The 17,780-nt window shown below is 40.0% G+C and overlaps 1 protein-coding gene across 1 annotated transcript; it reads right to left on the bottom strand.

Moving 5' to 3' along the window:
• Positions 1 to 231: 231 nt before the first annotated feature.
• On the bottom strand, positions 232 to 16,500 carry slc12a3 (solute carrier family 12 member 3). The gene is made up of 26 exons (XM_069687127.1): positions 16,219 to 16,500; positions 15,773 to 15,910; positions 15,354 to 15,429; positions 15,122 to 15,217; positions 14,427 to 14,566; positions 14,223 to 14,333; positions 13,501 to 13,612; positions 13,176 to 13,306; positions 12,887 to 12,971; positions 11,030 to 11,190; positions 10,567 to 10,674; positions 10,241 to 10,364; positions 9,245 to 9,346; positions 8,983 to 9,138; positions 8,791 to 8,890; positions 7,364 to 7,475; positions 7,056 to 7,193; positions 6,290 to 6,396; positions 6,083 to 6,165; positions 5,822 to 5,899; positions 5,533 to 5,631; positions 4,825 to 4,936; positions 4,550 to 4,636; positions 714 to 852; positions 517 to 584; positions 232 to 373 (listed from the first exon to the last, which is right to left on the bottom strand). The coding sequence occupies exons 1-26, from the start codon at positions 16,498 to 16,500 to the stop codon at positions 232 to 234; spliced, it is 3,087 nt and encodes a 1,028-aa protein (XP_069543228.1).
• Between the last annotated feature and the right edge of the window lie 1,280 nt (positions 16,501 to 17,780).

A 17,780-nucleotide genomic window follows, 5' to 3' on the forward strand; every position in this document is an offset into this window, starting at 1 on the left:
GTTCTCCAGTGATTCACTTTGCAGCTCTTCTACAATACTAAAATAAATCATTCAGAGGCTGAATTAAAGGGCAAGAACATGGTGATTACAGGAATCATACATAACAGGATTAGATAATATCAATAGTCACCAAGACACTGACATGACTTGTAAATCAAGGTAAAATAGTCAAGTTGTTAGTGAGTTATAAGTTGTTGTTCATCATCTGCACATTGGTCGAAAGGAGACATGTCACTGGCAGTAGAAGGTGAGGACGTTCTCCTGGTTTCCTCTGACCAATAGGACTGGAGGTCTCAGGTCACGTGACATGACGTCGAGCCATGCCAGGTAAAGTGTGCTGGGACATGCCCCTCTCCTCCCCACAGGCATGGTACTGTCAGGACACACAGACACAGCCGACAGGGGTTTAATGTGGTGATCAGTTTGTGTTTGTTGACTTATTATTATGAGTTAAAAACATCCACAGCTGATCAAAGAGCACTCCAAGAACCCGAAAAGAAGAATGACTGTACTTACATAACAATCAGAGCAGCGTCTCTTGAGTAATCCTGCAACACCTCATTTAGACGGATCTGACGGAGAGACTGAATCACACAGAGAAAGTTTACAATTTAAGTCAAGAAAGACAGGGAATTTTATTAATTCTTCCTTTTAAAGTTTATATGCGATCCAGGTTACAACAGTTTGTGAGAGTCCATGTTTATTAGTCAGACCTTGCCCTTGTTCCTCTCTATATCCAGGTCAGTGATCATCCACGGCTCCCCCTGCTGTCTTGCTGCTCCAGAGTCACAGTCCTGTTTGGGGTTTGTATCCAGCCTGAAGCGACCCAACATATTCTCAAACTGATGAACACTGGAACACACAGAGACACACGGGGGTCATGGGTAATTGCAGTTAGCAATAATAATATAAATCAAGTGAATTCATTGATTATTTCCTTCTAATATGATGGTTCTATTTTTATTTTTACTTTATCAGGCCACCTTAGTGTCAAGGTTTCACCCTTGGTATAAACAGCAGCACAACTGGGACAGTGCCATGAAAGCTGGCAGACAAATAAGCCTCAAATCAAATTCAAATTTAAATCAAATCAAATCAAATTTTATTTGTATGGCACCAAATTATAACCAGAGTTATCTCGAGACACTTTACAGAAAGAGCAGGTCTAGACCGACTCTTTATGTTATTTAAAGAGAGGCCCAACATGAATCACCATGAGTAGCACTTAGCAATATTCGGCACATTGGCAGAAAAACTTCCTTTTAATAGGCAGAAACCTCGGAGCAGAACCAGACTCATGTTGAACAGCCATCTGCCTCGACTGGATGGGCCGAAAATGGGATAGAAGGAGATTCAGGATAGAGACAGGCAAAGAGAGCAACAACAACATATGTTCTTGTTACCACAACAACATATGTCCTTGTTACATGAACAACAACAGACATGGTGGTTACAATGCCAATAATAGTGGTAGACTAGGGCGAAGATTAGCAAAATAAATAAATGAATAAATTAGCGAGGGAAGCAGAGTAATGATAAAGGCTGAGGTAATCGTAATTGTAACAGTTGAAGTCAACAGGTCTACTATTAGCAACAATAATGATACTATGGGGAAGGCTGATGTTAGTAGTTGTTGCAGTCGAGCAGGTCCACAGCAGCAGGTGGTCTGCAGCAACGATCCCCAGGAACCTTCAAGACAAGGGAGCACAAGAACTCCCGGGAAGATATGTGGTTAGTAATGTTAATGGGACCAGAAGATACAGAGTTAATGAGCTGCATTAATATGACAGAGAGAGAGAGAGAGAGAGAGGGAGAGAGGGAGAGGGAGAGAGGGAGAGAGAGAGAGAGAGAGAAGCTTGATGTGTCAGATCCCCCCGGCAGTCTAAACCTATAGCAGCATAACTATGGGCTAGTCCAAGCCTGAGCCAGCCCTAACTATAAGCTTTATCAAAGAGGAAAGTTTTAAGTCTACTCTTAAAAGAAGAGAGGGTGTCTGCCTCCCGGACCTTGACTGGTAGATTGTTCCAGAGGAGGGGGGCCTGGTAATTGAAGGCTCTACCTCCAACACTACTCTTAGAGACTTTAGGTACCACAAGCAGGCCTGCATCCAGGGAGCGCAATGTTCCAGAGGGGTAATATGGCACTATGAGCTCTTTAAGATATGATGGTGCCTGACCATTAAGAGCTTTGTAAGTAAGAAGAAGGATTTTAAATTCTATTCTAGATTTTACAGGAAGCCAGTGCAGAGAGGCTAATACAGGAGAGATGTGATCTCTCTTCCTAGTTCTTGTCAGCACACGTGCTGCAGCATTTTGTACCAGCTGCAGAGTTTTTAGTGACTTATTAGGGCAGCCTGATAGTAACGAGTTACAATAATCCAACCTGGAAGTAACGAATGCATGGACTAGTTTTTCTGCATCGTTTTGAGACAAGATGTGTCTGATTTTTGCTATGTTGCGAAGATGAAAGAAGGCTGTCCTTGATATTTGTTTTATGTGGGAGATGAAGGACATATCCTGATCAAATAGAACTCCCAGATTCCTAACAGTAGTGCTGGATGCCAGGCTGATGCCATCTAGGGCAGCTATATCATTAGAGAAAGAATCTCTAAGGTGTTTTGGGCCGAGCACAATAACTTCAGTTTTGTCTGAATTAAGTAGCAGAAAGTTTCTAGTCATCCAGATCTTTATGTCCTTAAGGCATGCTTCTAGTTTAGATAGCTGATTGGTTTCGTCTGGCTTCATAGATAAGTATAATTCAGTATCATCTGCATAACAATGAAAATTAATGGAGTGTTTCCTCATGATATGACCAAGAGGAAGCATATATAAGGTAAAAAGAATCGGTCCGAGCACAGAACCTTGTGGAACTCCATGACTAACTTTGGTGTGCATAGAGGACACATCATGAACATTAAAAAACTGAGATCGATCTGAAAAATTTAGATTTAAAGATTTAAACCAACTTAATGCAGATCCTGTAATGACATTCAAATGTTCGAGTCTCTGTAACAGGATGTGATGGTCTATCGTGTCGAAAGCGGCACTAAGATCTAACAGGACGAGTACAGAGAGAAGTCCTCTGTCTGAAGCAGTAAGTAGATCATTTGAAACGCGCACAAGTGCTGTCTCAGTGCTGTGGTGGACTCTAAATCCTGACTGAAAGTCCTCAAATAAACTGTTGTTTTGAAGAAAGTCACATAATTGATTAGCGACTGCTTTCTCAAGGATCTTTGAGATAAAGGGAAGGTTAGATATAGGTCTATAGTTAGCTAAGGTGCCTGAATCTAGGGTAGGCTTTTTAAGAAGTGGCTTTATTACAGCTAGTTTAAAAGACTGGGGTACATAGCCCGTCGATAAAGACATATTGATCATATCAAGTAAATAAGTGCTAATTGAGGGAAAGACTTCCTTAAGCAGCTTGGTTGGAATCGGGTCTAAAAGACAGGTTGATGGTTTAGACGAAGATATCAGAGAATTTAGCTCAGGAAGGTCAATTGGAGAGAAACAGTCAAGGTAAACATCAGGTTTTTGAGCAGTTTCCAAAGATACACCTTCAACTGTTACAATTACGATTACCTCAGCCTTTATCATTACTCTGCTTCTCTCGCTAATTTATTTATTTATTTAGCCAATCTTCACCCTAGTCTACCACTATTATTGGCATTGTAACCATAAGTATGTGTCTGTTGTTGTTCATGTAACAAGGACATATGTTGTTGTGGTAACAAGAACATATGTTGTTGTTGCTCTCTTTGCCTGTCTCTATCCTGCATCTCCTTCTATCCCATTTTCGGCCCATCCAGTCGAGGCAGATGGCTGTTCAACATGAGTCTGGTTCTGCTCGAGGTTTCTGCCTGTTAAAAGGACGTTTTTCTGCCAATGTGCCGAATTGCTAAGTGCTACTCATGGTGATTCATGTTGGGCCTCTCTTTAAATAACTTAACAAAGAGTTGGTCTAGACCTGCTCTTTCTGTAAAGTGTCTCGAGATAACCCTGGTTATGATTTGGCGCTATACAAATAAAATTTGATTGATTGATTGATCTGCACCAGTTAACGGCAGGAGGTTACAAATTTCGTCTCTAATCTTTAGGATTTTGTCATTAAAGAAGCTCATGAAATCATCACTGCTGAGGCCTATAGGAATACTTGGCTCAGTGGAGCTGTGACTCTCTGTCAGCCTGGCTACAGTGCTGAAAAGGTACCTGGGATTCTTTTTATTTTCTTCTATGAGGGAGGAGTAGTAGACACCTCGAGCATGCCGTAGGGCCTTCCTGTATTTATTTAGACTATTTTGCCAGAGTAAACGAGACTCAAATGACAGAACTGTTACGTCTATTTTGTGAATGATCTAATCCAGGATCTGCGCTATCATAAAGCCTTTTTCACTTTAAGGTACAAGTATGATACAGACATGTAGGTTTGGTAAAAAAAAAAGCCTGAAGTTCTGCAGGGTACCCAGTCAGTAACCACGGCCCTGATCAAAACACCTTCTCCCCCATTGTTTATGCTTTGTTTTACTCCTATAAACAAACTTCAGCAGTCTTACTTTCCAGGCTGAGGATTCTGATAGATGTCAGGAAGCACTTCTACATCATGGAAACCAAGACGGAACTTCTTTATCAGTGCCAACACTCTGGAAAGAGATTGTTAAACTGTAGCAATACAATAAAGTTTTCAATATCATACAGAAGCTTGTGTCTTTTAATCATGAAAGACATGCAGGAAAAGGTGCTATTTGTATACAAGGAATATGTTTTAAATGAACACAAATCTCTGTTTGAATGAATATGAAATGATAAAAAAAGAATTCAAAGTTTTTACTCTTCTCTCTGCTCTTCCTTCTTGTCTGAATCTCCTCCCACAAACACTCGCACCTTACATGCTGCCCAGCGCTTCCTCCGAGTCAAGAGGTAGGGCAGCAGGAGGGTCAAACCTGGTGAACCACATACACCAAACACAAACACAGAGAGGTAAAAGTACTGATAGCACACTCTGCAAATACTGCACTCCACGTGAACGGCCTGCATTCTTAACCTTACTCAAGTAAAAGTATTTTATCAATAAAATGTAAGTATTTTAATTAAAGTATTCAAAGTAGAAATGCTGGTTAGATAAGGTGATCAATCTGTGTTTGATGACTGATTATGAAATCACTTTGATTCCTTAGTTGGCATTTAATTGTGTATTTTTGTTTAAAAGTAGGATATTTTTAACATAAACATAGATTTAGAGATTTTTTTAGCTGGACAAGAAGGGAATGAAAAACTGATCAGAAAAGTAATCAGGGATATAGATGTCATGCAAAAGTAAAGGGATAAGCATATAAATACAAAAATGACAATACTAGCCTCTGAGATATAATGGAGTAGAAGTGAAGTAGCATACAGTGAGAATACTCAAGTTAAGTAAAGTACCTTGTATGTTTTACTTAAATACAGTATAATACTACATTCAACCACAGGGGTAACCTGTGCTATTGTTCTTGTTTTATGAAAATAAAGGGATGAATTCTTGGAGAGAAGTTCAGACCTCCATCATCAGACAGCCAGTACACATCGATGGTCTTCTTTCCTTGTTTTTTCTGGAACACAGTACTCGCCTGAGACGCCACTTCAATGGGAATGGTTGCTGCAAGCAATTTTGTATACACAGAAAACATTATTTTTAATTAGATTTAAATGACATCAATTCAGGACTAAACACTTATCAGTGCCATTTACAGCTTTTACCTCTTCTGGATTCAGCAAGTAATTTGTTAAAACTGCTTCCAGTTGTAAAATACATGACTCCTAATGATATGATCTATGTATATACTTACATGTAGTGCTCGTTTGAATACAGGACGTGGCAGAGGTGGTGTTTATGCTCTCTGGTCCTGCATCAAAGGCTGGATTCACTGATTTCAAAAGAGAAGAATTTGTACAACAACTCAAATGATGATGGATGAATGTGGGCACCCCTTCCCACCATGCCCCTTGTTAAAGCCTAACAAACTGACAGAGATAGTGTAGCAGCAGTCAGGGTTCATTGAGGGTGTAAAATTAATGTACTCTGCTTTAATTAGAGGTTTGGCTCTCACCATGAGATTGAGATGGATGAGACACATCCAGTCCTTCCCTCATTCTCAGCACGCACACGCCGTACTGAAGGTCAAATGCATCACTGCAACACAATGTTGAGTTTTGACATTGGAAAGCTTTATGATTATCTGCTTTGTTATTATTATAATAATAGTTCATAAATATACACACACAGGAAGGGGTTTATTAATCCCCTCTGGACTCACTGCAGTATTCCTATGTAGTTGTGTGCAGCCTGAGGCGTGTCACTGCGCCAGTTTCTCTTGAAACCTATCAGCAGAACATTTGGCTTCATTCGGCCCAAACCTGCCCCCTGGTGGACAGAAAAGGAACCTAACATTGACCATCCTGGATCACTGATCTCACACATAGTGGCATGTTGAAAACTGGTACAGCTAACTCAGGCTTTATTAATCCAATATGAATTTGTACACATGAAAGAAGCAATCAAAGCGACACCATCAGATCTTGATACAGTCTTGAAATACTGAAGGCAGTAGGTATATACATATTTATTAGAAGATAGATAGAATTTGGGTGATTTTTTTCTAATAGTCTTTCCTTCACTGACATTATAAGATTTTTCCATGAGTAGCTATTAGTGTTGGTGGAAAGAAGTGGTGTAAAAAGGACATATTTCCCTCTGAGATTTGGAAGAAGGAGAATTATGAATCAGCAGAAAATGCTTATACATACTATAGTTTATATTTAAGCAAAGTGCATCTTAAAGTGAATTGCACTTAGGTGTTAGTTGCTGTGTTCTTATGTTTTACTCGTCACTTTAACATGAAAGCAGAATTTTATCTATTCTAAGAAACTTATATGAGGTGATCAAAGCTGAGCCATAATTGTAAGACTGAAAAACCAGGGTTAACCTCAAACTCTCAAGCCAGCCCAACAAAGCTCAGTTGATGAAGACATTTCATTAGAAAAGAACTGAACAGGACAGAATGAATGAAGTGTATTTCTCACCTGCAGCAGCATGTTGACACCTGATCGCAGCTCTGTCGTCAGCACACCTCTGTAGAATGACTTCACGTTCCTTTGGTTCAACCAGGAAACATGACTGTCGCTACTCGCCTGGTCCACTGCTGATGGGGAGGCATCAGCCTGACACATACAGGGTCAAATGCATAATCAAAACTAAAACCGCACTGACAGCTGACATGGCTGTGAAATAATTTCAAATTATGTTTGGTCTTTTTTTGTTTGTTTTTTACTGGATCAGGTGTCAAACCAAAGATCTTCACTGGGTGATGTACATGTTTAGTCGTACTCACAGTGATCACATTGCCGCACATCATGAGACTGAGACTCTTTGTGAAGCAGGAGACGAGATCTACCAGAGCTGGGCGACTGCTGGGAGGACCTGTTAGCACCAAACACTGAGGCCTAAATGGTGAGCAAATTCACAGTCAGATGTTGAGTGTTTTAGACAGAAACTCCTGCAGACACATCTTTAACAAACTGTACTGTCTCCATGAACATTTTTTACTGCGTTCATGAGATTGATAAACAATTTTACATGATCACGACTATGAGTTTTCTGTTTAACTCTAAGTCTGTTTTATAATGAAACTCTTTTATAATTGCCTCCTCTGTTGAGACATACAGCCACTGTCAACACAGTGCTTTGCTCGATTGTTTGTTTGTTTTTTTCCCATTTTAGAGTTTGACCTTAAAGGAAATGTTCTTGTTTCTTTTAGAAAATAAGGAATTAAATAACATGCATTGTCTGGTTCTGTCCAAAAATAACAAAACCACATATAAGCACATTTTATATTCATCCTGGTAGCACTGGTCCTGGTGCTACTTTGGACAGAGCAGGGCTAGCTGTTTCTACCTGTTTCAAGGCTTTTTGCTAAGCCAAACTAAAATAAGCTAAGCTAAAACTATTAACTACTATTAACTGACAGACATTGATCTTCTGTCTGACTCAGCAAAAGAGACTTTTATTTCTACAAATGTCAAACCAAAGGAAGGTCGACAACAGCAAGCAACTCTCTGGACTGCATGATGATTTATCCCCTCATTATATAAACACCAGATAATGGAACATTTGTCAAAATAGAGTTAGGTGAGCCATCATGTTTGTAAGAGTACCACAGGTAGATTAAATTTGACCCCTAACGAGGACCTTTTTTTTTAACAGTTTTCACCAAAGATGCTTCTTAACTTTAAAGGAGCAGGCTTTGTGCAGGATTCCAGATGGAATTCTAAGCTTAATCCAAAAGGCTTGGTTGAAGTTCCTGAGGACGCTTCACCTCTCATCCGAAAGGCTTCTTCAGTTCTGAACTGAGGGGTGGACAGAGCTAGAAATATAAGACCCTGTAGGTTATTAGTATGCTAATAGATGTTCTTATTTTATTACACATCTATTAGCATACTAGCTCCGTCCACCAGTCAGTTTAGAACTGAAGAAGCCTTTTGGATGAGAGGGGAAGTGTCTTCAAGAACTTCAACGTAATCTGCACTCATGTTAAAGTGGCAAATACATCAGAGAAGATACAGTAATGAAGTACAGTAATCACTTAACTACATCACAGATAGAAATATTCTCTTTTTAACTTCATTAAATTTGTCTTTTTTATAATAACTCAATACTTTTTACATACCAAAAACTGGTGGTTACTGGAGCCACTGCAGAAGCTTGTAATACTTAAAGGCTGTTTGATCTTTAAGTGTTTGATCACATCCTGTAACTTACCTGTAATTCTTGACATGGTCCTCCACGTGGTTGAGGCCGACACACTGGTTCAGAGCCATGCTGTAGGAGCTGGCCTGCACTGAGGATCCCCAGTTTACAGCTAACCACAGAGGAGAGCAGCAGAGTTAGGATGGAAAAGAGGAGGCGTAAGCCGGGTGCTGTGTGGACTGTCTGTTATGTGTGTGAGCTTACCAGGCTTCTTGTAGAGTGTGTATCCCAAGAGAAGGAAGACGATACCAAAGGCGATGAGGGCTGCCCACCAATTCAGCAGGAACATGATCACCACGCAGCAGATCGTTCCCAGCAAGGACAGCCACTTACTGTAGAACCTAAAGGACGGCCGCCAACCTGTAGACAAACACCAGTGAGTATCCACACAGAATGTCGAGAAATCTGCTTGCAGGGCCTAAGTCTTGTATGTATTTAGTAACCATCTGTCAGTGACTTTCATTACCTGGTGAGTTTGTGATGGAGGCATGGAAGCAGCTGAAGTTGATCAGAGAGTAGGAGCAGAGGAAGAAGTTGGAGATGATAGGCGCGATGGTGTTCAACTCGGCTGGATGAAGTAAGGAGAAACGTGGTGTTTTTCATTCAGTGAATTCTTATTTTAACACTATTCATGACATCTTTCAATAACAGTTCAATATATTTAGACTCTTATTCATACATACATTAAGTTTTCACTACTATCAGCAGGGTCCACCAATCCCACGCTGAATTGAAATTGCCGACATGCACAAGAGGGATTTACAAGAAACGAAGCAGCAAGTTCTCCAGGGTTACTGTTAGTTACTGCTCACTCCCCTCATGCTGTGTCAGAGCTGTATTAAGCTAATGCAAACCCATCTTTCCCTACTACTACTGCTGCTGCTGCTGCTGCTCCTGCTTTGCAAGCAAAGTAAGTGTTGAAACGCAGGGTTGTATTTATTGAGATGTTAAGGAATAATTTTTGATTTTGGTAAGGTAGTAATGGAACAGAAACAAGGAGCTGTCAGATGAAGAGACGTACATCTCCGACTCATCACGCCCTGTCACTGGTTCCTGCTGTTGTGTGGAAACCAGTCATGCCATGAGAAGCATGAATTGATAATAATTATTACATTTATAACTTAGTGGCATCTTTTATTAACTTGCTTGGCTGCACTGTACACATATATACCATTTACTTTTCTGTTGTTAGCTCTCGTATTAAACTGCACTTTCTTTACCATGTTAACCAAAAAACTATTATAGTTTATATAGATACAAAGAATTATAACTACACTTTCTATAGTATATTCTTTTGGCTGAAATTACAGAGAACAGTTACACCTTACCCTCGATACATTATACAATCTTTTTTGCTTACTGCCATTCAGTGCACAAGGCATTCTACTTTCCATTCAGACTTCAATTGCTACCATTCCTATTGGTCATCTACAGAGATCAGAGGTTCTCTTCAAAGCCTCACCAATGATAATGAAGCAGGCCGCAATGATGTATGTCAGCAGGTAGCTTCTGAGCGGTTCATCATTCTTTCCGTAACCTTTGCCAAAGAAGCCGATTAGAGGGTACAGTTTGTCCTTGCACAGACACTGCAAGAAAAAAAGGGTAAGGCCGAAATAAATCATTTGTAATTATCAAAGAAGCGATAATAAGACACTCAAAACACTTGTGTTTAAACAGGCCGAGGGAGATAGAAAAGGCAACTAATATCAAATGTTAGAGAAATAATATGTTTATTAAGAGAATATAGCATATCTAGTTTTATGTGTGTTTGTGTGTGTGTGTTTGAACCTGGAACACTTTAGGAGCAGACACCAGACAGGCCAAAGCAGAGGACAGTGTTGCTCCAAATATACCAGCAGTGATGAGAGGGGCGAAGGCTGACACCATGCTCATCGACTGGAGACACAAATATACTGTTTACTTTTCACGATCAATTATTTCACTGGAAGAGAAACTTCCTGTTTGTCTACCAGGTGACCTACTGTTAATGTGTCTGATTAAGACAGCGGGAGACTGAATCATTCATGCAACATCAATGTTGACTTGGTGCTGTCACTGTTTAAACAGGTAGTAAATGTTTGAGATGAGATTTGGAAATTTAAAAGAGGGCTTTATGCAGAATTTATGTAAGAATTATGTTTTATATAAAACAAACAAACAAACAAACAATATCTAGAAAGGCTTTACATGGATAGTAGAATAAAGACACATATCACCACTCCGTGTCCTGAGTGTGTGAGTTTGTGCTGACCTGATAGTAGTTACTGATGCCGTAGGTGCATGTGTTGTTGTTGATACACTCAGTGAAGTCCCATCCATACTGACAAGCTAAACCAACACAATCATTGCTGGGTGAGGTCAGGGACAGGGTGTCGTTTAACAGGCCAGAAGCATCCCGCACCACACAAGAAGCTGAGACACACATGGACACAAACATACACAACTTTAAAATCAAATATATGAAAATAAAATGCACAAATGAACACAATTTTGAATTTATTAGTTTCATGCATGTTGTCCGTAAGACTGGTTGGAAATAAATTCAATTACAGTTAAACAAACTCAATGGATGGAGCATTTCAGCAGTTTTTTATCATGCGTACTATACAGTATGTCAGCATGTTGCTACCACATCAACATTTATATATCAATTTCTATTCAAATTGATCATTCCATTAATTTAAATACTCTTCATTATACTTGCGTCAAACAGTCAATTTGCAGTCTGTCCAGACACAAAATATATGTGGAATCTGAAGGAGGTAAAAAAAGTTTTTTGGTGAAGTCACTCTTTGGTAAATCACTATGTATGTATGATATATGTCTTTGAGATTTTTTTTTTCTGAGGAGTAGAGAAGAGAGATAGAGAGCTTCATCATATGGTGCAATGACAATACCATGATGCTCATTGTAGCAGGAACAATGACCTTGATGTTTCCTACAGCTTTATGCTTGTGAGTCTTAGTCTGTCCTTTTCCAGATGAAATGAGATTGGCGCGCTCAGGTTTGTTTGGTGACACCTGTGGTTACTCATCAATCAGTTCTTCAAATGCACCTATGAACTATCTGTCATTTTGCCGTAATGATTATGTGCGGTAATGTTGGTCTACTCTGTAACTGTGATATGAATTGCTGAAAAAAAGGATCCCTCTTCTGTTACTCTTACTTTTTCTCTACAGTGGTTTCTTACATTTCACTCAATAATGGCAGTTGTTTCTAATCTGAGCTCAGCGGCCAAGGAGAAAGGATGCCCCTGTGAAATTTGCCCGAGGCAAATTTTCGACTTGTAGTGCAAGAACTTTTTTATGCTTTTTTGTTCCTGTACTACCGTATGTCTTAGAATCTATAAACTGATTGAAAACAATAGTTTGATTCCTTGAATGTGTTCACCTTCTTTGCCATCAAAGCAGATGCTGATGGAGCAATGTGTACTGTCATGTAACCATGACAATGAGCACCCAAAATTAGTGCCACCAATTTTGTATCTGACGAGATGTGAATATGGTCACAATCTCCCTCCTGCTCCTTATTTTTTCCAGGACATTATGGTCTCATTGTAAAGTTGACCTTTGACCTTTGACTTTAGTTTATCCAATCAGACATTTATGTCAGATTTTGTCATAATCAGCTAATGAATTCTGAATTATGGGGAAAAACATGTTTTGTCACAGTAACCTTTGATCACTGTAGTGTAATTGGTTCAACTTTCAGTCAAAGTGGACGTTTTGCAGATGTAATAAAATACCCTCAAGGTGTTTCAGAGATATCCAATTCACAAAATAGAACAGAGCTGACCTTTGACCACCAAAATGTAATGATTCATTTTCGAGTCCAAGTGGTCATTTGTACAGATTTTATAAATTCTCTTACAGCGCTCTGAGACATTGCCTATTCAAGAGATAGAATTCATGAGAATGGGCGAGATACTGGGAGTTGGGAGAGCAATAAAGACAGCTGTACAAGGCTGCTGCCGTTGCACTGCAGACGCATATAAAAGTACGTAAAGGTATTCTTTATTCATATTAACAGAAATGTTGGTTCTAAATCTACGGGTGAAAGGCAGACTACCGTAAAGAAAAGATTCTGTTCCCAGTTCAGACGTACATACCGATGGTAGCAGTGATGATGAGGTAGGAGATGGTGGTCCAGAATATTGCCATCAGTGTTCCTCTGGGAATGGCTACTGTTGGATTCTGGAAAGGAGAGGACAAAGGACATTAGCATAAGGTTTTTTTTACATAACTATTAAATAATGAATTCCACAAACATGACATGTGTGCATATCATTGCAGGATGGTGTGCAAGGCAAGCTGGCAGGTTTAGAACAATGCATGTAAAAAAAAAAAAAAAATCTAAATCCATTTCAAAAAAAGAGAACAAGAAACAAACAGACATACCTTCAGATCTCCAGAGATGTTAGCTCCTGCCAGGATGCCCGTAGCTGAGGGGAAGAAAATGGAGAACATGCCAAAGAAGCTGCCCTCTGGCCCTCGCCAGTTGGGCACAAAATTGGCCGTAAAGATATCCGCTGTTGAAGGTGAAATACTCCATTTACCGAAGATCTTGCTATCAAAAAGCAGTTTTTAAAAAAATTGATATAATAGATTTTTGATCCTTGTTTTCTTTAAAAACACAATAGCCTCTCTCTACAATGAATCATGAAATCTCTTTTGACATCCAAGAATTGCTGAAACGATTCCCAAGCAGGGTCTGAATAATCACCTTTGTAGCTAAAGAAACCCTTGGCTTGCTTCTGTGGTGAGGCAGGCATGATCGTTCCAACAAAGTAACTGACAAATGACACCATGATGACCAGAAAGAACAGGACCTGAGCCTGTGGAATGCACGATATACCAAAAAACCTTATGGATGCAAACAGACATTTGTGGAACAGCGACTGTCACCAAACTCATAAATTAACTTGGGTCTATCATGGTAACAAGGCTCAACATGCTTCCTATGCTTATAACAAACATAATGAGCATTCTGTGGTGACTATTTGTGTTTCTTTAGCATGGTGAGTATGAGGAACATTTCAATGCAACTTTTATGTAGTTAAATGAAACACTCAGGCCTTGATACACACATGGTAGAGCAAACTGAGAAGCTACAGCCCCACATATGGCCAATGGGATTGGTTTCAGGCTTTTTGTGTTCAGGGCCATCAGTGAATGAGAAGCTTGGCTAAGCAAATGTTCTTCAAAACCTCTACACTTACCTCTAGACTCCAAACATTAATATTTGATATCTTCAGTTATGAATTATCATTTTTTCCATCTAACTGCGAAAAAGCAAATACGTGTGTTTCCCAATGAAAGTTGTAATGTTACTTCTGCAACACTTAACCATTCAATGCATCAGATTTATCTTTGTGTTTACATTTTAATTTGGTCCAACCACACTTTATTTATACATACTTTATTATTATTATTGGTTGAGCTTACCTTTGACTCCCATGCCATGCCAGCCATTGAGATGGCAAGCAGACATGTGACAGTGATGATGCCAATGATGCGGATGTCATTGGTTCTGTCCACCATGACAGCTCCGTGTTCCTGAGGAGAAGAATTAGAAAATTACAAGTATAAACAGAATAAAAAATGTGTTCACTGTGCATTGTGCATCATTGTAAAAGCTGCTTCACATACCCGCATGAGGTCTGTAACAGTCTCAGCAAAGCCCACAGTGTGCATGGCCACAGCTACAGCGTTGGCAAAAGCAAAAATCAGACCGATGGATCCACCCAGCTCAGGACCGAGGCTTCGACTGATCAGGAAGTAGGTCCCACCTGAAGATGAGAGGGGGAGGGGGAGCAGCCAGAAATATACAGTAAGTATTGTTGGAAATGTGGTCAGCCTATTAGGTATCCCAATGTCAGATACAGTGTATATCCATCCATTTATTTATTGTACCGCTTATCCTGATCAGGGTCCCAGGGGGCTGGAGCCTATACCAGCTGTCATTGGCCGAGAGGCGGGGTTACACCCTGGACTGATCGGCAGTCAATTACAGGGCTGAACCATAGAGACAGACAACCTTTCACGCTCATCCTCACACCTACGGCAAGTCAGAGTCATCAATTCACCTGACGTGCATTTGTTTGGACTGTGGGAGGAAGCCGGAGGGAACCCATGCATGCAAACTCCACACAGAAAGGCCCACTTCATCTGAACCGGGGTTTGAACTAGAAACCTTCGAGCTGTGAGGCAACAGCACTAACCACTGCACCATTGTGCAGCCATACAATGTATATGTGTTATGATATTAGTTCATTTTAATTATAGTACAAAGTAATTAGAAACATACTAAGTAGAGTGTTGCATGTATTGCTGAGTGAACAGACCTCCTTTGACCTTTCCGTTGGTCGCGATTGCTGAGGTTGAAAGACCAGTGATGCCAGTTATACAAGAGGACAGCAGGATAATCACCCAGGTCAGACCTGGCATACACACAAGCAGAAGAGAAAAAGAAAAATAATGAACCGGACGGAAGCTTTCAAAGATTGATCTAATATGAAATATGTTGCATGGATCAAGCATTTGAAAAGTTGATGAATGGAGGTTTTCTGTACACACCTACGCCAGCCTGAGCAGTGATCCAAGGCAGCCTCAGGTACAAGATCACCCCCCAGATATTTAACATGCAACGGATCTGAAAAAAGACAGAAGCGCTGGATGTGCTCTTTCTACCTCTGATGTGTTTCCAACACTGCAGGTTAAAGTGATCTGATCTTTTCCTAGATGCTCTAGCTATCCTTTGTGATATTAACCACAACTAGTTGTTCAAGGGCTGGGACATCGAGAGGATTTGGCCCATTACCGGTGGTTACAATGTGTATCATACACAATGAGAAGCAATGTAACAAGTTGTGGGTCGTGCTTCCTACAGATCTGCAGATACTGTAAAGCATTAGCCTAACTGCTGTGTGTTTTACTGGACAGTCCTGACAGTCCCGGTTCTCTTCCATCACTCAGGCGGGTCTAACACAACCTACCATGACTCCCTGCACCCAGCCGAAGCGAGTAGGTTCAGGTGGTGGCTCCTTCTGCTCCTCCTCATCCTCCTCAGAGCTGTCTCCTCCTTTTATCTGTTCACCTGTTGTCTCCTCATATATGGGAGGTCTAGTGTCATTCTAGTTAGGGAAATGACAAGCACATGTCATACATACATACAGCACCCTCTTAGACCCATATTTTGAATCAGATCACTTCAGGAAAAGCATCAAAGGCTTCTTCTACCAGAGCTGGAAACAGCTCTCTTTTTTTTAATGGCGATTCATAAAAATGCATGTGACAATTGTTTGGTAACAACCAAAGTTCATAAAACTTGTGTCATATGAAACTGTATTAAAGGCATACAAAAAGAATAACTAAAAAAATAATTTCTAGTTGCAAGTATTATATAAGCAGTTAAGAACCATATGAACTAATAAAACCTTACCTCAAAGTTTGCATGCAGCTGGTACAGAGACGGTCTGAAGCGCCTCCGCCGGCCCCACACCTCTGTGTTAGCGTAGAAGTCATAGTGTGGAGGCGCGTCCAGAGTCTCATAGCCAGTTGGAGCAGATCCAAGGGAAGCTATACTGCTCCCATCACCGTAACACTGACAGTAACTAGACTCATCAAACGCTCCTGATGGTTCCTTTGCGTTGGCCACTGACAGAGGAAGACTGGGTCTGTATGATGCCAGGCGAACACGGTCGCTGACAACTGGTAACTCCATTCAGGATATCAGAATGGACCTCTCTGTATTTAAGTAGATTGTGAGCACAAAAGCAGCAAATACAGTCTTTGTGCAGATTAAATAAAGTATTTGCCTCACATGTCAGTCAGTCATGGTGATGGATCCATTCTGCTGTCTAAGATGTATGAAGGAGGCTGGTTTTATAATTGACCTTAACCAAGCAGGAAGAGCCTGAGGCCATGTTAGACAGCAGGTTCAGTGAACAGTCAAACAAGTCTCATTACAGGAGCTACCAAGCATAACACGACTATTTAACATCACAGGGTCGACCAAAAGATCTTTTTGCACTGAGCTGCCCCAGGAAATACACAGATCCAGAGTCAACAGTGTGTTAGCTGTACTGATTTCTAAAGGTTTGGGTTTGTCGCTTTGTTGCTTTATATTTGTGTTGTTTTGTAGTATTATAACACAATTAGTAATTATTAATCTCAAAGTTGTAAACGGCATCATTACACACACACCGACCAAAGATAACCTTGATAACTTGGAGAAAACAAGGGCAACAATGTCTGTTGAGGAAAGAGGTGAAATATAATCTATACAAATAAATTTGAACCAATCAACTCTATTTGAATTAATCATATTATGATTACTTTAGGAGCCTCTTTCTTTTTTTAATCTTATTTTGAATGCTTGTTATAACAAGAGTTTTGAAATAAAATAGAAAAGAAAGAAAAATGTGTTAAAACTATTGTTGCTCATGTATGTCAGGCACTTTTATATGAACCCAAAGGGATTCAGATATGTAGAGGGATTAAATGTTTCCATATTAAAGAACACTAAAGTAGGTCTGAAAAATCAAACAACCCACCTGTGCTCCCTTTCCCCCTGGCTGGTCTGCCTTACGCTGAAGGCAGAAAGTACTTTGTGCATGCAGACAGCAGTTGATTGCTTTATCCCACAGGTACAGGTTTGCAACACCTATAATGCACATCCTGGGTCACAGGTTTTTTCATTATCAAACAAGCTGGTATTGTCCACTGTGCTCTAAAACAATTGAAAAGAAAGATACAAAAAATTCTTAAAACGTTAGATATTTTGGTATTCAGTAATAAAGACATTTTTGAAGTTAAACTTTTATTTAAAAAAAACAACCCTAGATGCCCTTCAAAAGAAGAGTTAACGTGTCCTTGATAACAATGAGACAATTTCCATTAAAGTTGTCGACTCCTTTCTTACAATTACTTCTTTAGTTTTCATATAACTTGAAATGATTCAACAATTTAGGTCTTTACCTCTGCAGCTGTGTGAGCGCTTGA

The sequence above is a fragment of the Semicossyphus pulcher genome, unplaced genomic scaffold, assembly GCF_022749685.1.
Source record: "Semicossyphus pulcher isolate SPU_LCO1_2020_fin unplaced genomic scaffold, fSemPul1.0.p SCAF_8, whole genome shotgun sequence".
Taxonomy (NCBI): domain Eukaryota; kingdom Metazoa; phylum Chordata; class Actinopteri; order Labriformes; family Labridae; genus Semicossyphus; species Semicossyphus pulcher.